Genomic DNA, 26,256 nt, shown 5'->3' with positions numbered 1-26,256 from the left:
CCNAGCCATACCCAAGCTAACAAGGTAGGGCTCTGCCAGCCAAGCAGGCATCAAGATGTCACCACAAAGATGTCCTAAGCAGGTGCCAGGTTGGCAGCCCCATTTTTCCAGTGGCTTACTTGCTCTGCGCATGACCTTTGCATGGTTCCTTCTGCCACTCAAAGGACTCATCCTCCCCACAGGCTTCATGTCCTCTGCCCACTTCCCTCCTGCCTCCCTTCTTACCCTGCACTGTTTCCCTCCTCCCAAGATTGACTTCCTCGGCTTACTCCCAAGAGGAAGTTAAGAATTATCTCTGATTTCTTGTTTGTAAGCTTGTGTTGTGGGCATTCCCTTCATTAAACACAGGACTTCCATCTTTTCAGTAGAAGTAAGGGATCAGGAGGCAAAATGACTCTTGAGCTCTTTTTCCCTTCCCAGTATTTACTGCAAAGGGGAAGACAGTGACTGTGAGGGGACATGTTCCACAAAGGGGGAAAAAAAATCCCTTGGCGTCTAGAATCGCTCAAAGTGGCCCTAATTACAATTCTGGTCCAAATTCATTTACCAGAATACAGAATAAATTCTGTATTTATTTACAGATTTCACCTCCTACCCGTCTTCATATTTAGAAAGATCAAGAAGGGTTTTAATGTGTAAAAGATGTTTTTTTCCCATAATGCCCCCATCTTCGCCCACACACCCGTTTACTCGGCTTTGAGTCTATAAAGTTATGCTGCCACCGTGGAAGAGGTAACTGTCCTTGAGCAAGGAGTGTTCTGACCCAACTGTTTAAAGACTGGGTGGGGAACTGAATTCGGTCCCTACACACCGCCTTCATCTTTCTCTGACTGACTTCAGGTCCATCCCCCACCTCCACCCCCACTAGGCCGTTTTTTTTTTTTTCACGCTAAGTGTCTAATTACGACACCCCACCCCACCCCCACCCATCGGCAAAGCACTCTAACCAGGTCTTGGGACCACACCAGAATTAGAAACTCCCAACTTAGAAGGGGCAACGGACAGGGAGGGGGTCATAGGCAGCTTTTACAGTAGCTCTGCCCTTCACTGTTTGTCTCCGGAGTAACTGAGCATTGTAAGGTAAAACCTTGAAAATCCTGAAACTCGCAGTGAACCTTGCTTCTAAACGTCTCTTTCTGGTCCTAAGAACCCGACATCCTCTATAAAATCAGCCTTTCTATCCCTAAGCCTGATTCCAGAATCTCACGGATGAGTCGAAGAAAAAATTAATTTGCCTGTTTGGTGTGTTGTTCCAGATAAGCCATTAATATGCAAATCAGGGAGTTGGGCTCACGGAGTGAATGGAAGCAGTGCGGGTAGGCACGCAGGACAGCCCCAGATGTTTGCATAATTACTTCTGCCCCAACTTCGGGAGTGCAAAATGTCAAGGGAGGAGGCTGTGAGCGTAAATACAGTGCTACGTCCCCAGGATCTGAGTTTGTGGAGGAAACCAGGCTTCCTTTGCTTAGAGAAGAAGCGAGGCATCGGGGCGTCTCTACCTATGGCCTCTTGTCAAGTGGGATCTTCTGGGTCTTTCTCGGAGGAACGAATTACTGGGAGCGGTCGGGAAGAGTGCGGAAGAAGCCATCGCTGGACCCACGAGTTCTGGAAGCCCCGGAACTTGCTTCTGGGCATGCTCCAAGCAGTAGAGCGCAGACCTCGACGGCCGCCAGTGCCCCCTTCTTGTAGGACAATGCTTGGGGCCGACCAGGGAAAACTCTGTTCCCAGGTGCAGGGAAGGACGCTGACTAGAGTGTCGGATGCTGAGGTTTTGTGAAGCCTTCTGGGGGATCGTTGCATTTTTTCTGTGGACTCCCGCACTGCTGTCTCGGGGGTTGCCGCCAGCAGTGTACACCCGGAGTTGACCACGCCGGCGGGAAGCCGCGGGATCCAGCTGCTCCATGCGTCCTCGGGAAAACCGAACCTTGTGCGGTCTACTCGTGCTTCTCCGAGTGACAGGTTCCAGCACCTCCGGGTTTTCTAAAACAGGAAATCGGACTAGGGCTGTCTGCGCAAACCACCTCTGGAGGTAGTGACACTTGTTTGGAATTAACTGGATGGAGGTCTCCGACGTCTGGGAAGCGGAGCGTGTGCGTGGTGGTGGTGGAGCCCGGGGGTGGGGGAGAGAAGTCACTTCAATTCCTTCCGCTTGGGGGCGGGATAGGAAGAGAGAAAACCTGAAGCTGCAGACCGCCGCATCCATCTCTGAAGCTTCTGGGGACTATACACAGCTTGTGTGGGGACTGGGAGTGGATGGGGGTGGTATTTGGACTGCACCGTCCAGCGCAGTTAGCGACTGAAGTGTCACCCTGACCAAACTCCAGCTTTAGGAGGTTCGGAGGGCTAGGAGTCTTGACTGAGCTCAAGCTCTGACGGCGCCACCCCTTTCCAGGCTTCCAACTGTTTTCCCATGGGATGGTGGGGGCTTTCCTACCTTCCAAATGGGCACAGTCACCGGGCATAAAGGGCGCGCACTGGTAGTGACGCATACCAGGGCCAATGCTGACTTTGCAACTCTACATTTGGGGTGCCTAGAGCATAGGCTGCGACCAGAGGGTTGTGTCCGAGACAGCCTGAGTCCTTATCGCAGGCGGAGAAAGCGGCTTTGAATACATCCCTGATCTTAGATGGGACTCCTAAGCACTGTATCCCTACTAGGCCACCCATTTATCAGGAGCTGTTTTGTCGCCTCGCCTCACTGCCCCACCCCCTCCTCGCTTCACGGTCCCGCCCTGGACTTGGCCCTGCAGTGCCGCGTCTGAGCGTCCTTCCTAGCACGTGGGTGGTGGTGCAGCCATTTCACTCTCCGGCTCACAGACCAGCCGCCTCCCCTTCTAGGGCAAGAGAGCCTCCGACGTCCCAGGGACGACTTTCGCAACCAACAGCAGCCAGCCAAGCTGCTTTCTCGGGAAAAAGGCTGTGGGGAAGAGGGGAGAGGGTCCGCCCCACGTCGCGCATGCGTGCTGGTTTAGCCGCTGTGCGCGTGCTCCAGCCACCAGGCACGGGGCGCGCGCTGGGCAGGCACTCGAGGAGAGAAGTTTCTTCTGGGTTAGCCACCATCCCGGGCAATCTAAAGCACGTCCAAGAGGTGCGCCGACAGATTTCCAGGAAGGATGGGTGCCCCTCATTACCAACTCGCTGTTACACTGGCCTTAGAAAAGCAGTAACAGCCACAATTGTAACAGATAAACATTTCTAGTTGTGTTTCCCTGCTCTCTTCAGCGTAATCCCGCCTTTACATTGCTTGTAACCCATCCCATGGACTCTGTCCAGCAAGTATGCTAATATTCCTTTTAAAACCTTAGTGAAAACCATGATGTGTTGGTGCAGGCCTTTAATCTCAGCACTTGGGAGACAGAAGCAGGAGGATCTCTATGAGTTCGAGGACAGCCTAGTATATACACACAGTGAGGGCTCTAAAGGGAGACCTTATCTCGAGAAACAAAACTTTAGTGAGAGTCTATAAAGAGTGACACATGCCTGTAATCCCCCGTATTTGGGAAGCTGAGGCAGGAGGACCACAAGTTTGATTACAGACTGAATAGTAGCAGAGCCCTGTCTCCAGAGGTAACTGTTAGAAGTTCAAACAGATCAAATAACTTGCCCATACAGGCATACAGCGAGCGAGCAGGCTGGTATCTGAGCCCACAGTAGTTGTAACTATGAAGATTTCCACCCACATCCAGCTTCCAACTCCAAATGGCTTCCTAGAACCTTTCAACTTTCTTGCTGAGGGCTCTGTGAAGGGCTTTGTGCTACCAGCCTAGGACCCAACCTCAAGTCCTTTCTTACCCTCAATTCTTCCTTATAAGACCAAAGGAAAACTGAAATGTACCCAGAGTTTTTAAGCTCCTCCCGTGAACAGCCTGTGAACCCTGTCTTGGGAGTTCTCAGGCATAGCCTTTACTGTCTGCCCTGCTTCTCCCCCAGTTTTACCTACAGCTAGGAACTGAACAGTTGACCTTGCCTGGATGTCTTGAGTGGCTGGGCACGAGTTAGTTAGGTCCTCAGCAACTGTTGTACAGATGAGCTTAATCGGGTACTTTCTACCATGGAAGGCTGTGTGTGTGTGTGTGTGTGTGTGTGTGTGTGTGTGTGAACACACGTGTGCTAAGGGGGAGATATCAAATGTTATGTGGCTTCTGGTGTGTGGCGGCCCCTGTCTACAGGTGGTCATCCCTAGGAAGGAGTGAGAGGAGACCGTAGAACGGAAAAGCTGGGAATGTTCTGAGAAAAACTAGACACTACAGTCAGCCTGCACAGGCCAGACCTTCGGACTTCTGTCCAGAGTATTGCGTCTCCGCTACCACTTTCCAGCGGCAGGCGGCAATCCACTCAGCAGGCATTCAGTCCTGCTGTGGAGTCGCAAGGCAGGAGTGGATGGTGCAGGCAGATCCGGCTCCAAGTCTGCAGGAGGTTAGCCACGGGCCACAGGCTCTGCAGAGGCCATGGTACACATGACCACGCCTCGGAACCGCTCACTTAACAGCTCCAAATCCGCCCGCGTGCGTGGCCAAGATTGGGCAGGTCCGACGCCCGCCAAGCCGCGCAGTTGAAACGTACCCAAAGAACTAGCCGAGGCCTGGCCTCAGCCTCAAGCTGGAGGACGCGCTGGGGCTTGCTGGTCTGGCCGGATACCCAGGATCCAAGCACCCAGCTAGGCGCGCTCATCTTCCCTGGACTGCGCCAGTCTCAGGCTGCTCCTCTCCCGAGAGGTTGAGTCCATGGGCAGCCGACCTATCCAGGCCTAAGTGGCCTCAGACTCAGGCCTGCTGTGTAAGTCGGGCTCGGGACAATCTAGGCACCTTCGGCCGTCTGGGGCAGGAGAGGGCAGGCGCGCAGGCGTCCTGCTCTTAGTAAGAGCTCTTGTCAGAGAAGAGCAGTGGGCAGCCCCATGCGCTGGTCACCTAAACCGGCCAGGAATCCGCCCGGGTTGTGGGGAAAGGTGGGGGTTGCGGTAGCAGGTGTCCCCCAGATAAGAGGGTGCCTGCATTTCCGTAAACAAAGAAACCGGGTAGTTTGTCTTGGGGAGGGGTGTGTTAAGAGAATCGCAGACAATCTCCTTCATAAAAATGTGATCTAAGAGCATTTGATTTCCACTTTCACTCCCCCCCCCGTGTCCCCCCTCCCCGCCCCTACACACTCACTGTCTCCAAAGACACTCAAATTGCAGCCATATGGGCTAAAGTAATAGGAAGCAGTTACCTTATTTACTGCAGAGGCGGCGCAAGCAAACCTGGCAGCGGTGGCTGCTAGAAGTGGGACGAACAAACAGCCTGGGGTCTTGTTCTTGGAAACTTTTGTTTTAATTAGTTTTGGGAGGTGCACAAGGGAACAGGCGATTATCTAACTTCAAAAGGGGGAAGGTCTTGTGTGGAAAAGGGAAGAGGTGTGGAGAATTGAGCTGGTGGGCAGGGGAGGTTTAAAAAATAAAGGTGGGCTGTGGGCAAGCCCCCTTTCCTTGGTTCCAAGGACTGCGCTGAGAGCTGAACAGCCCAGATCCACTCCAGACTTGGTTGGAATGAGGGCAGTTGCTAGTGCCCCCTCCTGGAACACACAGGCATCTTCCCACTCTGACCTAACCTAACCAGACCCTAGCTCTGGGCCTGTGGGACTGCAAACCCATTCCTCAGAAGTCCACTCCCCTCCCAATGTGTCTAAACTGTCCAGGGGAGAGCCCACTGGGAGGTCTGAGTCAACACCTCTGTAACATTGTTCTAGCTTCAGTAAGCTTGGTAGCACTTTGGGTATGTGCAAAGTTAACATCCCACCTCCTCCCAGCTGATCTACTGAAGGACTAAACTCTGAGACAGGAACCAAGTGCTGGACCTCTGCGTCTTCTGTTCCTTCCCTTTGCTCCTGAATCCAGCTTCAACTTTGCAATGGGCTCTGAGGGAACTCCTGGCCTTTGAAACTCAGAGAGCTCCCAAGCACTGATCTTGTCTTGAGAAAGCTATTAGAGAAGAATTACCATCCGGCATAAAGACAGGAAAAATACAGCTAGAAAGCAAAGACTACCACTAACTAACAGTTCCTTCAGAAGTAGTAAGCGCGGGGACTGCCTCTCTTCATGGAAAACTTCTCCGTTTAATTAGGCAAAGAAGTAAAATTTAAGGACTGAGCAGAAGAAGAGAAAAGGAAGGAAGGAAGGAAAGAAGGAAAGGAGGGTGGGGAGCAGGAGTGGAAGAGAGCTGGATTTTTCGGTGAAGTTGAAACCAGCAGTTGATGACCCTCGCCCCAAACCCCCGGGGTCCATGAAGACACACAACTTAGGGACAGAGTTCTCCTCAAAACCCCAAGCTGAAGGGAAACCACCATCTTTTTCTTGACCGGCAAGCTTCCCATGGATGATAGAGAGAGGAAGAGCTGATCACCACCACCACCACCACCAACCACTCCATGCAGTTCCCTATCACTGGCTTCAAGGTGGCCCTGAAGCGGGCTTGCAGACCCGCGGCCCCCGCTAAGTTCCGGGTGGCCCGACAGCCAACGCCCGCGGCGGGCAACAGATTCCAAGCGCGGGCAGGCGGAGCGACTAGAGCGACCCGGGCGGAGGGCTAGGGTGGGCTTTCTCTGGGCGGGGAAACCAGACACTTATAGGCGGCTGAGACCGACTTTATTTTTACTGCCCAAACTGTTGGAAAGTATTTAAGCTTAAACAGAAACAGCTGTATCGCTGGCACCGGCCGACGAAACTATTTGTTACCAGGAATGACTTTTTATGATTAAGGACCCAGCCGTCGGCGGTCTCTTGAAGGCGGCGGGCGAAGGTCGCCGGGGAGATCTGGGCATCCTGGATCCGCTGTTCGTTGAGAACGGAGAGGACTCCTCACCTGGAGCACACCTTGCTATGTCTAGGACTGAAGCCAAAAACTGGAACCTGCGACTGTTGATGCAAGAGGAGGCCTGGGGAGTACCGGCGCAGCGGGCCCAACTCGGAGCTTGCCCCAAGGCCAGCACCGGCGCGTGCAGTGTGTAGCGCCCTGGACCCGAGGCCAGCTTTGCGCTCCGGGCTTCCTGCCTTTCGAAACAGACTCCTTAGCTCGCTGTTTTCCGGTCTTCGTCGTTCTTTCTCTTTCTCTCCCCCTTTTTCCCAGCCCCTTCTTGGACAAGGGAAACTTCTTCCAGCCAAGTTGATATCGCGATTTAAATAAATTGCGTGTTCCGAGGTCGGGCTCTGTGATCTGGAGCTTGGGTAGTAAAAGGGCAATGTGGGATAGCTGCTGTTGAACCCCCACGCCTCAACAGGGTGTTACCACGAGGGGAGGAAGAAGAGCCTTAGGAGCAAAAGGTCATTGAGTGTACGCATGTGTGCGAGGGACTGAGGCATCTCTGCAGGACCCTCGTCCCTTACCTGGGACTTGCAGTCTTCGCGTCGGGGGTGGGGGTGGGGGTGGGGGTGGGGTGGGGGGGTCTCATCCAGGCCGCACTAGATACTGCCACACCCCTCCATTTCCACCGCCGATGTTTGTCGGGAGTCCTCCGCTTATGCAGTCTAGAAGAGTCTGAGACAGAAAGTCCACTAGCTCTGCATCCAGGTCTGGAGCAGAGCCGCGGTGCTTCCAGACGCTCGCTCACTCCCGAACTAGCCAGGCTCTAGGTAGGCTCTTCCTCGATGGTCATAGGCTTCCTAAACCCACCCAGGCCGGGACAGACGTGGACAGGGTTGACTTCTCTCAGGACTGAGGAGTGGATTGGACGGAAACTGCAGGCTGGGTCAGGGACAGAAGCTGGGGCAGGGCAGCTGAGACTTGGGGACAATGACGGTGGGAAGAGGAGGCTCGCGACCCCTCCTGCAGGGTCTCGCTTCAGGATGGATTCAGGCGGTAAACACTGGCCTGCGCCAGTCTGCTTTGGGCTTCTGAATCCGGAGAAGCGCCCACACCAGCTCGCAGGACCCGGAGGGTGGACGCGGGCAGCGCTGTGCGACTGGAGACCAAGAGCAGGCTCATTGATTTGTTAGCTGGATGGGACTGGTGATGAAGGGAGGAGGGGGCGTTGCCATGGAGACCCAGGGTGCGCGGCCGCAAGGGAGGGGTCAGGGAATTAGTAGGTTCGGCGCAAGCGAAGTAGGTCTGGGGGTTCGGGCGCGGCCTGATGCGCCCCAGCACCTGTGCATTGTGCGGCCACGGCGGCGGGCGACCAGGATGGCGCCAGCTAGGGCACGGGCAGGTGGGGAGGGCCTGGGTCTGCAGAGGGGCAGCGCTTGGCTGGCACCTACGCGGGGACCCCTAAGAGCTCGGCGGGGCAAGCCACGCACCCGGGAAAACGCTGGGCAATCAGGCGGGGGGGGCAGGGGCGGGAGCCTAGGGCAGCGGCCCCCCTGTCCAGCCGTACAGACTGACAGCAGCCGGGCCCGCCTCGCTAGGCGTCACTTCCGCTGACGGCTCCCCCCACCTCCCTCTGGGTCTCTGGAGTGGACAGAGACTCCGCCCCCTGGCGATTGGAACGCGGGTCACGTAGCAACGCAGGGGAGACGGGGAGAGGGGCGTGGCCGGGCGCTAGTCCAATCAGCACCCGTAGAACGGGCCCAGGACGCTTGGCTTTAGCAACGTCGTTAGCAACACGTGGGGCGGGAGGAAGCGCTGGGAGGGGGGTGGAGGGAGGGAGAGTGCGCGGGGGAGGGAGGAGAACTGACGTCAGCGGGAGAGTATTATGGGCTGTCGAGGGCTGGCTGCTGCTTTTCTGCTCCTGGAAGCGGCTGAGGGGGGAAGCGGCGAGTCAACATGGAGCTCTCGGCGGTGGGGGAGCGGGTGTTCGCGGCCGAAGCCCTCCTGAAGCGGCGCATTCGCAAAGTAGGTGAAGGGGAAGGCGGGCGGGGACGCGAGCCCTCCCTCACCAGGGCCCAGGCTCCCTCCCCCTGCTGCAGCCCAGCCTCCCTTCCCCCAGGTCCCAGCAGCGGCCGCGGCTGTGGCGGCGGCGGCGGCGGCGGCGGCGGCTCAGCCCCAGCACTCTCCTTAGACTTGCAGCCCTGCACAGATTGCATGGATGGGGGGCGGGGTGGGGGATGAATGCCGGTGCATGCACTTTGTGCAGCGTTTCTGCAGGGTTGCTGCAGTGGGCTGGTTCCTTTGGCGGTAGTGTTTGGAGCATTCATTTGGTGCATGCATTTTCGCGTGTATTTCTTGTGTCCTCGTCATGCATTTCTCCCCAGGCACACACATACACACGCATTTTCCCTTTTGCATCTGCAGGGACGCATGGAATATCTGGTGAAATGGAAGGGCTGGTCGCAGAAGTAAGTAGGTTATATGCAATTGCAACCCCACACTGGTATCGAGGAGGAGGTTCTTTCTTCCTCTTTTCCCCTTCACATTGAAATACAACACAAGGCAGCCGGAAAAGTTGCACACACACACACACGCCCTCCACTCTGTCCTCTCTCTCCTGCTCCAGGGACTGACGCTCGGTTCTTCCTGGTTTCCTTTAGGTACAGCACGTGGGAGCCCGAAGAAAATATTCTGGATGCTCGCCTCCTTGCAGCCTTTGAGGAAAGGTACAGACCCTTAGCCTAGCCACTCACTAGAACCCATACAGGCTGACTTCGGTGCAGCCAGGACACACCCCCTTCTCTCTCTTTTCTTTCTTTAGGGAGCGGGAGATGGAGCTCTATGGCCCCAAAAAGCGAGGACCCAAGCCTAAAACCTTCCTTCTCAAGGTATGTTGGGATCTCCAGAGGTGGAGTGCGCAGTTCAGAGAGGGTCTGCAGGGCTTGTAAACCAGCCTTGTGTGTATTTATAATCTGGACTTCTTCTGTCAGAGGCCCCATCAGAGTTCTAGAGGCGGGACTTAGCTGCACCAGAAGGCCTTCATTTCCCCCTCCAGCCATCCCAAGTAGACCTGTAATGTTATATAAGGAGTCTGTTGGTTGCAAATGACTTCTTCTAGACAAATCCTCATTCTCCCCCCCCTCCAGACTACTACCAAGAGCCCACCTCCCCACTCAATTAGAATTTCCCAGGCATCCAGGGAAAGTTGGGCAGTCAAGGCTAGAGGTTGGGGGGGGGGCGGTCTTTTCTCCTCACAACAACTTCCTTCTGCAGGCCCAGGCCAAAGCAAAGGCCAAAACCTATGAGTTCAGAAGTGACTCTACCAGAGGCATCCGGATCCCTTACCCAGGCCGCTCACCCCAGGATTTGGCATCTACTTCCAGGGCCCGAGAGGGCCTTAGGAACACGGGGCTACCCCCACCAGGGAGCAGCACCAGTACCTGCAGGGCAGACCCACCTCGGGACCGGGACCGGGATCGAGAAAGGGACAGGGGTACCAGCCGTGTAGATGACAAGCCCAGCTCACCGGGGGACAGCTCCAAGAAACGAGGACCGAAGCCCAGGAAGGAGCTCCTGGACCCTTCACAGAGACCTTTGGGAGAGCCCAGTGATGGCCTTGGAGAGTACCTGAAAGGCAGGAAGCTGGACGAGACCCCTTCTGGGACAGGAAAGTTCCCAGCTGGCCACAGTGTGATCCAGCTTGCTCGAAGGCAGGACTCAGACCTGGTCCAATATGGCGTGACCAGTCCTAGCTCAGCAGAGGCCTCGAGCAAGTTGGCTGTGGACACCTTTCCAGCCAGGGTAATAAAGCACAGGGCTGCTTTCCTGGAGGCCAAAGGGCAAGGTGCCCTGGACCCTGGCACCACCAGGGTCCGACATAGTTCAGGCACCCCAGGCTCGGTGGGAAGCCTGTACCGGGACATGGGGGCGCAAGGGGGAAGGCCCTCCCTCATCGCCAGGATCCCAGTGGCCAGAATCCTGGGGGACCCAGAGGAAGAGTCCTGGAGCCCCTCTTTGACTAACCTGGAGAAGGTGGTCGTCACAGATGTGACCTCAAACTTTTTGACCGTCACCATTAAGGAGAGCAACACGGACCAAGGATTCTTTAAGGAAAAAAGATGAATTGCCTGGGTGTGAGCTCCCCCCCCCCCCTGGGACCAGAGCAGGGGAGAGTGAGCTCAGATGGCTTAGTGCTTTTTATTTCTGGGTGACTGTGGCCTCTGGCTGGTCCTGTCCTTCTTCACACCCCTCTTCCCTTTCATTCCTCCGTCCTCAGTTCTGGCTGGAAAATTATCTCTAGAGTTCTATTTTCTATTAGATGTAAATATGTTATTTAAGAGAAAAATATCTAAATATATATATTTCAACTCTTGAAGTTCTTTTATTTAAACAAGGAGAGAGAGAGAGAGAGAGAGAGAGAGAGAGAGAGAGAGAGAGAGAGAGAGAGAGACTGTGGTTTGGTAGGGCAGACTGAGCTGGTACAGGAGGGGCCCCTGTCCCTGCAGGGCACCAGGAAAGTTGGGAGCCTGGGCCCTGGGGTTCTGGAGGGTGTATGGAGGAGCTCAGCTAACACACCTCCTCCCTCCACCGCCTGATTCCCAACCCTTCTGGCACCGCGAAAGATTTTTGCTCTCCTCCCCATTGGCCAGCTAGGCCAACAAAAGGTTGGCTTCCCAATCAGAAAAAGGGGGGTGGGGTCAGACCGGTTTTCTTTTTTCTATTTCTGTCTTTTTTTTTTTTTTTAAATGAAGAGGGTTACTGGGGAGGGGGGGCAGTAACAACTCCAATAACTTTCTTACATGTGTTGTTAAAGGTAGAAAAAGATCGAGAGTGAGTGGGCCGCAGTTCTCCCCGAACCACAGCAGGAGAGTGCACTTTATGGAGGTGTGAGTGCCATACACGCGGACTCTGTGTGCGTGTCATGTGGACAAACATCTCCCCGTTACCTCGATTCCCTCCCTTAACTTTTGCAAAGAGAAAAGAAATCCAGCGAATTTGTTTACATTCCCGAAATGCCAGGATAAATTGGGAGGATTGCGTGTCAGTGCCCAGAGCGCCAGACAGTTGTTTTACAAGAAAAATATTCGGGTGGACTTTTTCTTTTTGCGTCCTCTAGATTCGCCAGAAGACAGGGTGGCCCCACCTCCCAGGAAGACTTGGACAAGCCTGGCTCGCCGGGGCGGGGGGGGGGGATGGTGGGTTTTGCTTTTAGAGGAGTGAGCGGCCGCCAGTCCACCCTGCGGGGCCGACAGTGGGCTGCGCACCAGGCCGGTCGGGCTGGGCACGGGGGTCGCAACCCGAGTTGGAACTTGGTCAGGTGGAGCTCATGGCCGAAGGGGCTCGGCAGGGTTTCCATCCAAGAATGCGCAGTAGAACTTTAGCGTTTTCCCTCTTCCCCCTTTCTTAAAAGCAAAAGCTGTAATTTATAGTCCTTTTCGATTCTGGGAGTGCTCTCTACGTGAACTCGACGTTCAGACTCCGCCGCAGGGGGCGGGGGAGCACGAGGTGGAGCGGGAGCGGCCAGGGACCAGCGGTGCCCCGAGACCATCTGCGCCCCTGGTCCCGGCCCACTCCGGACCGCGCAGCGCGCAGCTCGGACTCAAAAGCACAAATCTGTCCCCGAGCCTACAGTCGCAGTTTCCAGCAGGGATCCTGCGGCCTCTCCGCCCTCCCCGCCCTTAAAGGGCCAGCAGACGCTCTAACTTCCAGGGCTTTTGGAGGGAGGGGCTCTAAGCTTTGCTCGCGGGACAAAGCACAGACTTCAGGGGCTCTGGGCTGGGCTGGAGGAGCTTGGTAATGGGGAGGGACTGAGAGGGACGTCAGCCTCGTCCTCTGCACTCCTGGCTTCCCATCTCTAGACTCTCGGTCTCTCTTTCCTCCGGACAATTTTTTTTTTTTTTTTTGCCTTTAAAGAGAGGGAGAAAAAGAGGAAAACGGTGTAGTCTACGTGTTTTTTTTTTATTTTTTTATTTTTTGGAGACTCAAACTGCGCCTAAAGAGAAGCCCCTAGAATGGGGATTTTTATCTGCTCATATTTGTAAAACTAGTATTTTCGACTTTGTATAAAGAAGCGCTGTTGCCTGTGTCTGTTTAGATGTCGACCCTATTTTCAGATGAACCTGTTTTGAAGGGTGCATCTGTGACCGAGTGGATGTAACTCCGGAACAGGAGTTCCCTATCTGGCTACCGACTCCCTTTCTCTTCTCTTCCTTGCTCGCTTGCATTTACCTTCCTTCCAACCTTCCTGATTCTGCCCTCACTGCCCTCGTCGTCCTGCCGTCTGTCCATGACCGTCGTGTGTGTCTCCTTAGCTCGCTCTTGAGAGGCTGACTTGGGGGGTGGGGTGGGCAGGGGTCGGGGGCCACGCGGCTCAGAGTCTGCAACTGCAGACAGGCAGAGCGTGGGTGTTGGGTTTATGAGTTCTCAGCTATGTATAAATCTCCAATTGATCTCTGCCTCAGCTCAAGAGTGAACCCTCGGTACCTATCTTGGGTTGTGAATGTGTCTGTATCCAGTATCACTTTTTACGTGTTTAAATATATGCTTTGTAAATAGACACGTGTCTTGGCTTCATTATTTATTTATTTCCCAGATCAGGGAAGAGGAAGCCTGGAAAGGCAGGATACTTGCCTTTCTGACTTGATGTCCCTTACCTCCACTCTCATACTCTCAAAAAGGGCTGGATTCCCGACAAAGGCCCGGTCCCAACTTGAGTACCCCTCAGTGAGAGTGAGGAGGAGCTGGGTTGGGGAGGGAGCCAGTCATGACCTTTCTGAGCTTTCCCGGGAGCAGGCTTCACTGCCGGCTTAACTTCTTTGGGATGCAGGCAGAATTCGAGACTCCTGAGATGAAGTGTACGCGACCTCTGGGCTCTACTCACTCTGAGGGAGAATTCTTCCAGCGCCAAATACCCTTCCATGCCAAACTTCCAGCGCCTGACCCAGGAGCCATGCTGACTCACTCACTGCCCGCGACCTGAGCCCGCTCCTCAATGCTGTCACAGTACTTGTGCCCCAGACCCCTCCAGCCTCACCAGCGCTCCCCGAAATGCAGAGTCTCCGTCTATTGATTGAGGAATTGAATTCGCGGGTATTGCTAGGCAACTGCCTGCTTGGAGCCGGCGCAGAGCGCGCTGATGTGATTAGTGAGCCGGGAACCTACGATCCTCAGCCCCGCGCTCCCACCCCCAGTCCCTACGGCTTCTTGGACCCTAGTGTTCTTTCGGATAAACACCCCAAGGTTGGATGAAGTGCTGTCGATGGAGAACATAGCATGGGGTGATGGTGGTGGGTGTTCTCAGTCTTCTAGGCTGCAGACTTCTCAGCAGAGAGGCGGGGTTCTGAGGCTGCAAAGGCGACCCATACTCCGGATTCCCAAAGAGGACCTTACACTGAACCCAGTTCCACCTCCATATTCCTGGGCAGACGTCGCTCCCTTGCAGAAAAAGCTGTAATCCGTGCGAACATGCAGAGCCCAAGGGGAGGGCGGGAAATACGGACCGGGTCACATCTTTTGCCCTTGGCCCTACCTTCCTCCTCCAGCTCAGTGACCTGCGTGGGAGGCTGTGGGTCAACGTCTGAGGTCCGGGGTGGCCACAGAGGGTCCTTGAGTGTCCAGTACTCTCGGAAAATGAACGGTCAGCTTGTCTCAGACGCCAAGAGGTCCAAGGTCTGTTTCTTAGGCCACCTCAAGGTGCTCTGGGCCCTCTGGAGGGCGATAGCCATCAGGGAGCCAAGAAGGCACTGTGACTGTGCCTGGTGACTTCAGCAGTAGCCCCTCCCTCAAATATAGGTTGGAATCCCACACTGACCCTTAGGGATTTCTCCGCTTCTTTGGTCACCACCAACTTTAACCTGGGTTCAGAGCTTCCTCAGCGATTTTCTGGGTATATTTTCTGAGAGCAAAGCCCGGGTGTGAGGACCCCTGGCTCCAGACAGCCTTCGCTCAGACGGATCTCCCTCCGAGCGTCCTCTTTGGCAGGACATGTTAGAGCCGCTGTCGGAGCTGAGCCTGGCCCAACACAAACACGGGTTGAATGGAATACTTATGGTTCTGCGTAGAGCCGGGTTTTTTTCTGACTCTTGGACGCTCACAGCGCGCGCCGCTCTGACGGAGGCCCGGTGCCGTGCCCAAGACGACAGTGGTATGCAAGCCTGCCCCAACTCTCTGCGATGCATCCACGACTTTTTTTCTTTTCACCAAAAAGTCCTTCAGGCCAGAGGCGGCTCGAATACAGCGGGAGCCCAAGGTAGAAGCGAATAGGATCCCGAACGGGTGGCATCAAGGATGGAAATTTAGCTGACATCAGGGAGAAGCAGTAGGCAGAGGCTTGGACTTCCATCCTGCGGCCACAGACTGATCGGCTGGTGGTTACTCTGAGCAGCAGGGGTGCAGACCGTGCAACTGAGTTCCTGACAGCAGGGTTAGGGTTCCGCCCTCCTCCCCATCATCATTCAAAGTCCAGAGACCCGAACTTCGTGGGGAGCGCGCGCCCTCTACAGGCAACGGCGTCAGCCACTGTCCCAAGTACACCCCTCCCCCTCTCTGGTTCATGTCTGGTAGACGTGAAGAAAAGCCTCCTTTCCTCTTAACAGGCTTCTCCCGGCATCATCTCTGTGCCTTTGTGAATCGGCTTCGACCCACGCAGGCTGGACAGGAGGGAGGTGGTGTCCACTGGCCTAGAACCCAACTGCATCAATCGTACCAGGTGCCCTCCACTTGGTGTCAGTGGTGCCTACTCTAGGATAGAGGTGGATTGGTTAGGTGGTCGGACCAGTAGCACAGAAATTAATAAACATCAATGTAGGCCAGCCCCGCCCCCTCAGCTTTGGTCTGGAGACCTTGTCCCTGTAGACACAGATTTTCAGAGAGCCTAGCTGGCCAATGGGGCCAGCCTGCACTTGTTCCTGTCCCCCAGGACCCGAGGTCTGAGGTCTATGATCTAACTGCCCCTGTCCACCTTCTCAAAAAGAAAAAAGAAACAAAAGGCACCGAAGACAACAAAGGGGAAATCAAATCCTCAGCTGCCTGCTTTGCAAGAACCAAGGAATGGGTTTCCCTGGCTGGAGAAATGGCTCAACTATTAAGACTTGCATTCAATCCCCAACATCTACCTGGCAGCTCAAAACCTGTAACTCCAGTCTCAGAGGATTCAACATCCTCACACAGACAGGTAAAACACCAATGCACATAAAATAAAAATAAATAAGTTTTTTTTTAAAAGTCATGTTTCTACAACAAGGTGTTTCTATCTGTAATGTCGACCCCTCTCCACAACCTGACATCCAGGCCTGAGTCCCAAGCAGCCTTTCTGCCAGGAGTGGTCCATCTTCCTCTACACTTCAGAGGAACTCTATTCTCCTGGGAGGCCAAAGGGAATTTATGGATAAAATTAATGTTGAAGAGAGTAACACAGTCTTGGGCTGGGGAAGGTTATGTAACAGTGTCTTCCCTTGATCCGTTGTGGGGGAGAGTCAAAGCGGCCCCTGCCTGGAGGCTTCCTGCCCTTCTCAGAGCTCCCCAACATGGTTCTGTGGAGGTGAGGGTTCTGTGGAGGTGAGGGTTCTGTGGAGGTGAGGGTTCTGTGGAGGTGAGGGTTCTGTGGAGGTGAGGGTTCTATGGAGGTGAGGGTGTTGGTTTTACTTTTATATACTCTGTACAGGGAAGAGTGAGTTACTGTGTATCTCAGAAGCTACATGTGGTGGCTGGAGGCCTGTAAACATTCTGCTTGCCCAGTCATTAGCCATCATTGTCCCATGATGGTTCCTACCAGCATCTAGCAACTGCTTCTCACTGCTGTCAGACAAATATATACATCCTTGATGGAAGTGTGTGTACATGTATATATATATATATATATATATATATATATATATATATATATATAATCTCAAATATATATCTTGATGTATGGAGGACTGCCTTGTAGTGGTTCTGTGGCACTCTTGGTCTCTGCTACATGCTGGTAGTGACCTTCATCATGGGACAACCTTCTCTGGACACTCTTTATGCCTCCCATTCATCATCATCTCTCTCTCTCTCTCTCTCTCTCTCTCTCTCTCTCTCTCTCTGGCTAAGCTACTTCCAATGTTTTCTCCCCACCCCCTTGTTTAGTGCTGCAGCTAGGCCCATGTCCACAGAGTGCTGTGCCCCATGACAGGGGAAGTGAAGACTATCTTGTTTATATGTATTAGTTACAATGCACACCAAGTTTAAAAATACATTTATTGATACTGAGAGTAGCAAAAAGAAAAGTTTTCGGGCAGTATTTACTGTCTTTCCCCTGCGACACAAAGTAACACCACTCTAAAGGCCCCACACTCTAGGCTAGTGTCACCAGAAACCCTGAACTGTGAGATTCATGTGTGTAAACACCCCGACCAGGGAGTCACCCTGCCTTACTCCTTCCCCCAGTTCACCATGGGCTTCCTGGGCAGTCATTTCCTTGAAAGCTGGACTGCTCTGTTACACCAGATTCTAAGCTTTCCCAGGGTGGTAACATGCCCACCCTTGCTAACCCTCTATGAAAGCAAGAAGCTTGTTTAAAGAGGTATATATAACACCGAGCAGTGGTGACGCACGCCTTTAATACCCGTACTTGGGAGGCAGAGGCAGGTGGATTTGAGTTCGAGGCCACCCTGGTCTACAGAGTGAAATCCAGGACAGCCAGGGCTGCATAGAGAAACCCTGTCTCTAAGAGAAAAAAAAAAGAAGGGGGCCATACATCAATGACTGGCTCAAAAACAGATAAACCAAGCCAAATGACTGATGCTGGCTCAAAGCTGAACGTTTCCTTCTGGATGACACCTTGGGGCCAGAGCTCTCTAATCAAGGTCAGGGATTGCAATATACCCAAACAAGGGTCACTCTTTTTGGCACCAAAGATTTTTGTTTTTAAAGCCAATACTTCTGAGGAAGAGGACATACTGATCACTTTTCCTATTAGGTGTTGAAGCAGACAAAAGGGGGCTTGTAATTGTAATACTAGGAAGGCTGAGGCAGGATGGTCAGAAGTTCAAGGCCAGCCTAGGCTAAAAGACACCTTGTCTTGAAATCCACTTGGCATGAAAATCTAACACATAACACCTGGAACCCTTATGAAATGAGTCTTGTCAGGTGCCTAACTACCTGTGTGTGTGTGTATGTGTGCTCACACTTGTACACATCCACCCACCCACCCACCCACCATGCACACCCAAGGAAAAGGGGAAGAGAACATCACACAAAAACCATAAAAACCAACTACTTTATTTATTGGTAAACATGAGAACTTGACTCAGAGTGAATGGCACTGCTCCAGTGGGGCTCACGCTGGCGCACTACACACATGTGCTTTGTGACACAGACCACTGGGGTCACAGCACCAGGAAACACACACAAGAAGGCAAAGTGGCTGAGAGGAAAGGATTTGTAGATTTCAACTTTGGGACTGACGTAACCGGTAAAATAAAAGGCACCAAATTGGGGTTTGGAGACTGGCAGCAGGGGACAAAGGCCAGTCAACCAGGATCCCCAAACAGGGTCACTTCTCCAACAGCTCATGGGACCCCGAAGAGACAGGGAGGTGTCTGTAAAGACAGTGTCTGGCACAAACGTTGCAGACCCTGGCTGAGGGCAGGGAGGGACGTTGACAACGCAGTAGGCAACCCTTTTTCCCTTTGTTACCCACTTCCTGGCCCAGAATTCTTCCCAGTAGGTAGCTCCTGCTGCCAGTAACATGGCCCCCTAGCACATCACAGGCATCTCTCAGGAGCTGCGGATATGGGTCTGCCCCAAAAGGCACAGCATTGAGGTCGGTTTGGTTACACAATGACCATCTTATTTGGTGTGCAGAGTGAGCTACTGGGGCGGGGGTGGGGTGCACTTTGAAAGCGTGGCGGGTCCCAGGCGCCTCAGCCCACTGTCCGACTGGTTTTAGAAGGGGAAACATTTCCCTTCAAGGCAACTGGAGTGAAGAGCCCACACCTGCTGGCTGACCAGTCAATGGCAGGAGCAGAGACCAGGGTTTCATACCACCCCTACTTTTTGGCATCACAGACTCACTGACCAGATTGTCATGGCCCACGGTGATATCCCCGGACAGAAAATCCTGTCATCGGCCAGCAATCTGACAAGGTAGTTTCAAGACAGTTACCCGGGATGGGGGACAGGGGAGAAGGCATTTAGAAAGGGGCTCAGCACTAGACTTATCCCCTAGGATGGGGAAGGAATTGGGGCCCCCTGCCAAGTGGGCTGCCACATGACCCCACCACACAAATGGCATAGGGCTATTGCTTCTCAGCGAGGGAGGAAACACAAGCTCCCAAATGTGGGAGAGGATTGTCAGGGAATATGGGACACAAGAGTGGCCCACTCACCGGGCGGGGCTCTGCACCAAGACTGACTACAGAAAATGCTTCCACAGTAGTCTAGAGATGTCAAGACAGGCAGCAGGGTGACAGGCCCCCACGAAACACCTGTATTCCCACACTGGTGCCACCACGGTGACTTATGGGGTCCTAGTAATAAAAGTCCAACATGAGGGAAGATTGCTTGCCCAGGACCCCAAGTGCCTACCTCAGCGTGCTCTGGGTGTCTAGCCTGCTCCTTCCCCAAGCCCAGGAATGTCGGACCTCAGAACTAGGGCACAATTTAGTGGGCCAAAGCAGGGGTATGGGTCTGGATCCAGAGGGGAACAGGGTCACTTCTCACTGGGGCTTGGGCCTGCTGAAAGGAGGCAATAAGGACATGGCTCTCTCTGTTCCCAAGTCCAGTAGCACCCAGGTACACCTTAGTGCCAGGACTCTAAACCCTGGCTGGGCTTTGGGACTACAATCGCAGCTAGAGGGGACACCACACCAGGGATGGAGACTGAAGAGTTCCGCAGGGTCCCTGAGCCCAGCCACACAACTGATTAACCTTTTAAAAAATGAAGCTATAGCCTTACTTGCAAAGCATAGCGTGTCTCCCTCACCGGAAAGGCCCCGCTGTGGCTGGACTTCGGAGAAGCCCCTACCAGCCCCACCCTTCTCCTCAGCGGCCCCTCCCCTGATCCACCTTGCAGCAGTTGGGCAGGGAGGGGAGGGTCTCACTAGGTTGAGGGATGCGTAGAAAGGATGCTATGTCCAAGCAGGTAGCTTTTAAGTCAGTGGCCACCCGGCTTTCCTGAGGTGACAGGACAGACTGAAGTGGAGGCCCAGAGAGGTAGAATCAGCAGGAAGCCATTTCCCAGCCTTGAGTCTCAGGACAGGGCAGAGTTGGCCTCCAGGTCAGGCATCAAAGCAAAACCAGAGACTGGAAGGCAGGTCTGGCTTGGGCAATGGTCTCAATAATGCCTCAAGTTGAAGAAGCCCACGCTGGTGGGCGACTCCTTCACGGTGACAGTGATGAGGTTGGCTGTGACATCCGTGACAAAGACATGCTCGATGAGACTTCGGGTAGGTTTCCAGTCCTGGCTGGTCTGGATAGCTACGGACAGGTTCTGCGCAGCACTGGGAAGCGAGGTCGAGTCAGGGTCTGAGTCAGAGCTACTATTCTCCTCACCCGTGCTCAGCTCAGACAGTGCAGGTGGCTTTCGGCCTTCTCCCGGGGCTGTGTGGCCCTCCTGCCCAACGGAGGCAGCAACGCTTTTAATGGTGTCCCTCTTGACGGAAGGGGCAGGCAGAGCTGTTGCCTTGCAAGCCAGTTTTTCCCCTTTGTTGGTGTCTGTGGGAGCGTTGGTCATGTTTGCTCCTGTGGGGCCACTCCCAGGACCTTTCCCTGCGGCTGGGTTGGTAGCAGGAATAGCCTTGGCTGGGGCATGGCGAGTGAGCAGGCCCACACCAGGCCCACCATTCTTGACGCCCTGCAAGTCAAGGACCTGAAGGCTCAATTCCTGAGTGGGTGCCAGCTGCGAACCCGGGCTCCCCGAATGGTTCCCTCTCTGCTGCTCTGCAGCTCCACCGCCGGGGGCCTTCGGGACCTTGCCTCCTGCGGGGCTCACCCCTAGCTCCCCCTTCTGTGTCCTCACTTTCAGGTCTAGCCCGAGACCGCACTTGTTGGTGGCCTGGGCCTTGAGTGCCAGTCGGCTGGCAGCCTGAACCTGACTCTGGCTCATGCGGTTCATGTAGTGTACGATGGAGCTCTGCCAGATGCCGCCTCTGCTGGGGCTCCCGGCCATGCCTTTCATCAGACTGGCCAGGCTCTCTGGGGTCGCCGTAGTGCTGGGGCCACCACAGGCCTCTTTGGTGTGGGCCTTCAGGGCAGCCAAGCCTGCCACAGGAGCGCTGAGTGGAGGGGGCAGCTTGGCGGCTGAGGTCCCCAGATCCTTCCTGGTGGTCTTTAGCACCTTGGCCAGGCTGACAGGTCTCCGAGCCGCCTTCTGTTCTGGGGGTAGAGGCTTGCGTCCCCGTTTCTTTCGAATGGGATCCTTCAGCTCTGGCTTGGCTACCAGGATCTGGGCTTTTTTCTGAGGCACTGGGTGGGTTTCACGGCCCCGGGGGCCCCTCTTGGAGTCTAGGTCGCTGTCGTCGTCGTCTTCATCTGAGGAAGAGGAGGAAGATGTGGAGGAAGAGGATGAACTGCTGGATTTGGACTTGGACGGTGCATCTGGTTCCTGAAACGACAAGTAAGCAGGAATGAATGCCTGTAGAGGCAGCACCAGGTATCCCGCAGCCAGGGCACCAGGGCCCTCCAGACCCCAGCAGCCAGGGAGGAATGACCGATGACCATCCTTGTGGAGCAGGGGGAAACCTGTTCAGTGGTAAGCACAATTATAGGTAAACTGATCTCTGTGTGTAGAGAGAGTATCTTGTGTACTGTATGGATGCATCACCTGTCAATTAAAAGGCCTATTATGGCCTAAGGCTAGGAAAAAATAGAGTTGGGACATCCAGGAGAGAGAAAAGATTCTGGGATGGGACCGGGAAGGAGATTAGCCTTTGCCAGGAAGATGTAATGAGTAGGAGGCATGGCACCTGAACACAGGTAACTGGCCACATGGCAGAATGAAGAATAGCATAAATGGGTTATTTTAAATTATGAGCTAGTCAGAAAAGAGCCTAGCTATATGGCCACAGTATTTGGAAATACATTCTGAATCGGCATCATATTTCTGGGAGCATGGGGCAGGAAGGAAGAACCAGGCCTTGATTTCTTTTTTTATTTTGGTTTTTTGAGACAGGGTTTCTCTGGGTAGCCTTGGCTGTCCTGGAACTCACTTTGTAGACCAGGCTGTCCTCGAACTCAGAAATCCACCTGCCTCTGCTTCCCAAGTGCTGGGATTAAAGGCATGCACCACCACGCCCGGCCCCAGGCCTTGATTTCAACAGCCGTGTTTCTCTTGTCAGCCCTGGTGTTGAAGATCTCTTCTGCCTCTCTGGTCCTCACATGGCCTGTGGGACCAGCATCTCCCACAGTAGCTTTCTGGGGCTGATACCAATGCTCCAATGGGGGCTGATCCCATCCAACCCTGAGGCCCTATGCTTTCCCAGTAGGCTTCCTTCTCAGTCAGCAGGAACCCCATGGCTCTCACATCCTCCTGCTAGGAGGGAAGATGGCAGAGGCAAGGACTAGGGGATGAAGCCCAAGTAATGAACAAAGGCACACCCAATCCTAAAGCCAGAGCTCCTTCCCTATCCTACCTCTGAACTGTCATGGGGAGGGAAGGCAGGAGGGCCAACAGGACATCCTGAGGTCTCAGCATAGCACCTCTGCTTCTGCCCCTATTTCCTGGATTGTCTGTCAACTCTGAGCGGCCCAGTCCAACTGGCCCTAATCGTCCTGTTGGTCCACAACTCCTAGACAAACCTAAACACTTACTGCACGCTGGCTTCCCTAACGGAGCATCTCCAAGGTGAGAGGGAGCTGCGCATGGTCTAACAAGGCTACTGTTGCTATCCAGGAGGACAGAGCGCAGAACGGGCTTGTGCTGGGAGAAGCACCCGAGGAGGCCCCAGGGTAGCGAGAACATGCTCTCGGTTGCCTGCTAGTGCCATTCACTTGCTGGCAGAGGCCTGAAGGGGCAACAGGAAAGAGGCCTGCCTACCTCAACAGCTCCCCTGAAGAACTTCTGCCTGGAGCAGCACAGGTGGGTGAGGAGACCGGGCAACGCCTCTGGCAACTCACCTTGAGCTTGGAGCGCCGGCTGCAGGAGGACATGACCGTGTGCTTCCTCGGTCTGCCTCTGGGCCTCTTGCCTCTCTTCCGGTTCTGTACCTCCTTCTCATGTTCCCTGGAGACACAGCACCAATCAGCTTTGAGAAGCCCTGCTTGCAAATCCCTTCTCTGGCTTCAGCCTCCACCCTCTGCTCCCAAGGGATCCCCGCTGCCCCTTCGTTCCAGCTTGCGGTAGCTTATCATCTGCCCTGCAGCCAAAGCCTGATCCGATTCGTCAGATAGTGGTGGGCAGAGGTCCAGGCACAAGCTTAGGGGGCTGGCCCACACTATCCTTGCAGTCAGCCCATTTCAGAACAAAGCTGGGAAGCCTCTCATTTTTCATTAAGAAAACTTTCTGTGGGTGAAGATCCCCACAGAAATCCCAGCATGCACATCCTCAAACAGCCTTTGGGATGCTACGGGTCTAACTTGGCAGTTTTCACAAAGCACAGAGCCCCCAAAGCCTGCCCTCCAGTATGTACCAAACACAAGAAACCCTCCTATGATCTGCTAGCCTAGGGGCTGAGCACTCCAGTGTGGCTTCTCAGAGCCAACTTACTTATGTCACCCTGTCCCTGCAGAGCTCAAACACCTCCAGAAGTCTGTTCTTAATGGGGAGGAGTGGTTATCTGACTTCTCTTAAACACAGTGGCTCCCCCCTGACAGCCAGAAGTTCACAAGCCAGCTCCTAGTGTCCAGAGCATGTGCTTCCTCCCACTGGATACCCCTCTGCCCCAGGATCTTGCTTCACCAGCCAAGCTGGTTTCCCATCTGCTCGTGCCCCACCCCCAACCCCAGCTTCTCCAGGAGCAGCAGCTGCAGGTTTGTATGACTAGCACCTGGCCCAAGGGTGCCACCTCAATCACAGAGAAACATACCAGCTCTACACAGTGCCAAGCCGGCTCTTGTGAGGACCAAGCCATCAGTCTAACAGGAGGTGAAGATGTTGCTTGCTCAAGCACTCACACATCCTGCCAAAACTTATCCCCTCCCCACTCTTGTAGCTCTGAGAAACACAGGCTGGGCTACCAGACAAGCTTGCTCCACTGACCTCAGTTGGAGGCTTCTGAGCAGACACTCATCTGCCTTTATGGACGGAGTCAGCTTCTCCAGAGGGAAGGTGCCGTGTAGAAACCCACACCCCTCTCCCCCAGCCTAACACCATCTCACACAATCCTTATCTCAATGAGCACCCCCTCCCCCAGCCCCCTAGGGGGGATCTAAGAGTAGAAGCATCAACTGTAATTACAGAAATGAAATGGCCTCAGCACTTTCAGGGCTTGGGCAAAACATCAAACACATCACTTTGCATTGTGGGCTCCGGGCCCTCTGGGCCCTCCCTCTCCTGCACCGGGGCACACACCACACACCACGGCAGGGGCAGAGGCATGCTTCTTAAGACAAGCTTCCAGCTTCAAGCACTATTAGTGCTGACCAACAGCTACTCCACAGAAAAGGCCAAGAGAAACCAGAGGCTGTATGGGAGGCCTTAAAGTGCTCCGCCGCAGGCTTCCCCACACCACAGCCCCAGGTCACTGTGTCACCAGCCAATTCCACCCAACTCTCCCCTCCTCCAGAGTTCTCACTTCTTCTGGAAGGCTAGGAGCAGCCTCGGGTCCAAAATGTTCTCTTCTGGCTCCCAGCTGTTGTGTCTGGAAAAGCAAAGAGGGGTGGGGGGCTGGTGAGCAGCATCCAGGTGGGCTGCCGGGGACAGCTCCCACAGCCCCGCTGGGACAAGGGGCACTGTGGCAGAGGCAGTCCTCTGAGGGTTTAGAAGTCCTTAAAGTTAGTTAGCATTCCAGCCTCAAACCCACAGGCAAACTGCCACCTCAAACCCCAGCAGGCCACGAGGGGACTCGACAGTCTACACTGGGAGGAAAACAAACCCCAGCACAGAGCAAAGCTGCCGAGGGAATCCCCTGGGCCTGGCCCGGAGCCAGGGAGGAGGGGGAGCCGGGGGGCACAGACGGAACAAAGTGGCGGATACCACCGAGAGCGCGGGCAGGGCACCGGGGTTTGGGGAGTGGTATCGGGAGGGGATGGGGGTCCAGGAAGGAGGGTGGCGGGGCAGCTACAAAGGAAGCCCTTTCCGGAGAAGGCCGGGTCCCCTTCCCTCATTGAGAAGAAAGCAAGCTCCGGGCGGGGGTAGGAGTAGGTGGGGGAGCCCTCCCACCAGTAGGAAGCTCAGGTTACAGCAGGATAACTTGGGCAAGGGGAGGGGGCCCGCGTCCCGCGCCAGCCGCGGCCAGCTCCGGGGCGGGGGCGCATGCAACAAATGGGCGCCAGAAGCGCGCGGAGCGGAGGCGGGCCGGGCTCGAGGGACTCCGGGCTGGAGGCCGCCCTGCTCGCTCCCCGTGGGCTCGTAAACAAAGGGCAGCGCCGGTCGGCCAGAGTCCTCTGGGTCCCGAGGCACAGGACTTCCCGCCCCGGCCTGCGATGCGAGGGTTCCCACCCAGGCCGGGAGGCGCGCGCGGGAAGGCGGCCGCGCACCAGAGACTCACTTGGAGGACCAGCCGCGCCACTTGACCAGGTACTCCAGCTTGCCCTACGGAGAGATAAGAGCGGGAGGTTAGCCGCGCAGAGCGCCAGGCGTACCCGGGGAGCGGGCGGGGGCGCACGCACCTTGCGGAGCCGCTTGCTCAGGATGCACTCGGCGGCGAAGACCTGCTCGCCCACGCTGCTCAGCTCCTCCATGCCGCCGCCCGCCGCGGCCCGCGCCCCGCAGACCCCGGCTCACTGCTGCACACAAAGCGCCGCCCCCGCCGCGCCCCGCCCCGCGCACGCGCGCCGGAGTCGCCCGCGCTGCTCTACCCGCAGCCGCCCGGCCAATAGGCGCGCCGGGCGCGCGGGGCGGGGCGCGCATTGTTCGTGGTAGCCGCGGCGGGGACCAGTCCGTGGGGTTGGGCGCTCTCTGCACGGTGTCGGGAGGCTGCAAGCTCCGGGAATCCTGAGGTCCGGCCACTCCGGATCGCAGGTCCCTGCGGAAAGCTATTGTTTGGGCAGAGGGCGGCGAAGCGGGGAGCACGCGGCGCTTCTTGCCCCCGCCAGCGAGGGGCGCTGCTCCCCACCAGTCCTCTATACTGCACCCCGATGCCCCAGGGTCAGGGGTACAAAAAGACTGAAAAGTACGGGGTTGGGGAGGGGACACTGAAGAAAGAGCCTCGAAGCTCTACTTAAGGTTGTAGAAGAAAAATTAAGGTCACTGGAAGAAGACTGAACTCCGACCTCTTAACTAAAGAGTTATGAGAATGGTACCCAGTTCCCCCGACTTTAAGTGCGCGCGTGGGGACACAACCATTTTGTTTTTTTTCTTAGTTTGTTTCACGATTTTGGTGACGTCGACGTGGGCCAGAGGGGACGACGGTGTGCAGAC

The 26,256-nt window shown here is 55.1% G+C and overlaps 2 protein-coding genes across 2 annotated transcripts; one reads left to right on the top strand and one right to left on the bottom strand.

Annotated features, from left to right (window-relative positions):
* Positions 1–8,663: 8,663 nt before the first annotated feature.
* Cbx8 (chromobox 8) lies at positions 8,664–11,145 on the top strand. The gene is made up of 5 exons (XM_021213292.1): positions 8,664–8,795; positions 9,195–9,238; positions 9,431–9,496; positions 9,592–9,658; positions 10,044–11,145. The coding sequence occupies exons 1-5, from the start codon at positions 8,727–8,729 to the stop codon at positions 10,890–10,892; spliced, it is 1,095 nt and encodes a 364-aa protein (XP_021068951.1). The 5' UTR covers positions 8,664–8,726; the 3' UTR covers positions 10,893–11,145.
* Positions 11,146–18,001: 6,856 nt separating this feature from the next.
* Positions 18,002–25,724, bottom strand: Cbx2 (chromobox 2). The gene is made up of 5 exons (XM_021212909.2): positions 25,506–25,724; positions 25,385–25,428; positions 24,470–24,535; positions 22,854–22,959; positions 18,002–21,342 (listed from the first exon to the last, which is right to left on the bottom strand). Exons 1-5 carry the CDS (start codon positions 25,575–25,577, stop codon positions 20,074–20,076), a joined length of 1,557 nt encoding a protein of 518 aa, XP_021068568.1. The 5' UTR covers positions 25,578–25,724; the 3' UTR covers positions 18,002–20,073.
* Between the last annotated feature and the right edge of the window lie 532 nt (positions 25,725–26,256).

The sequence above is a fragment of the Mus pahari genome, chromosome 14, assembly GCF_900095145.1.
Source record: "Mus pahari chromosome 14, PAHARI_EIJ_v1.1, whole genome shotgun sequence".
In the NCBI taxonomy this organism is placed as follows: Eukaryota; Metazoa; Chordata; class Mammalia; order Rodentia; family Muridae; genus Mus; species Mus pahari.
Note: the sequence above shows the minus strand (reverse complement) of the source record. Positions and strands in the feature narration are given on the sequence as shown.

Bases quoted from the DNA above. Each gene is read 5' to 3' on its own strand.
- Cbx8 (XM_021213292.1), top strand. From the start codon at position 8,727: ATGGAGCTCTCGGCGGTGGGGGAGCGGGTGTTCGCGGCCGAAGCCCTC. The intron at 9,239-9,430 runs GTAAGTAGGTTA...GGTTTCCTTTAG, and splicing joins TGGAAGGGCTGGTCGCAGAA to GTACAGCACGTGGGAGCCCG. The intron at 9,659-10,043 runs GTATGTTGGGAT...TTCCTTCTGCAG, and splicing joins CTAAAACCTTCCTTCTCAAG to GCCCAGGCCAAAGCAAAGGC.
- Cbx2 (XM_021212909.2), bottom strand. From the start codon at position 25,577: ATGGAGGAGCTGAGCAGCGTGGGCGAGCAGGTCTTCGCCGCCGAGTGC. The intron at 25,429-25,505 runs GTGCGTGCGCCC...ATCTCTCCGTAG, and splicing joins TGAGCAAGCGGCTCCGCAAG to GGCAAGCTGGAGTACCTGGT. The intron at 24,536-25,384 runs GTGAGTCTCTGG...TTGCTTTTCCAG, and splicing joins TGGCGCGGCTGGTCCTCCAA to ACACAACAGCTGGGAGCCAG.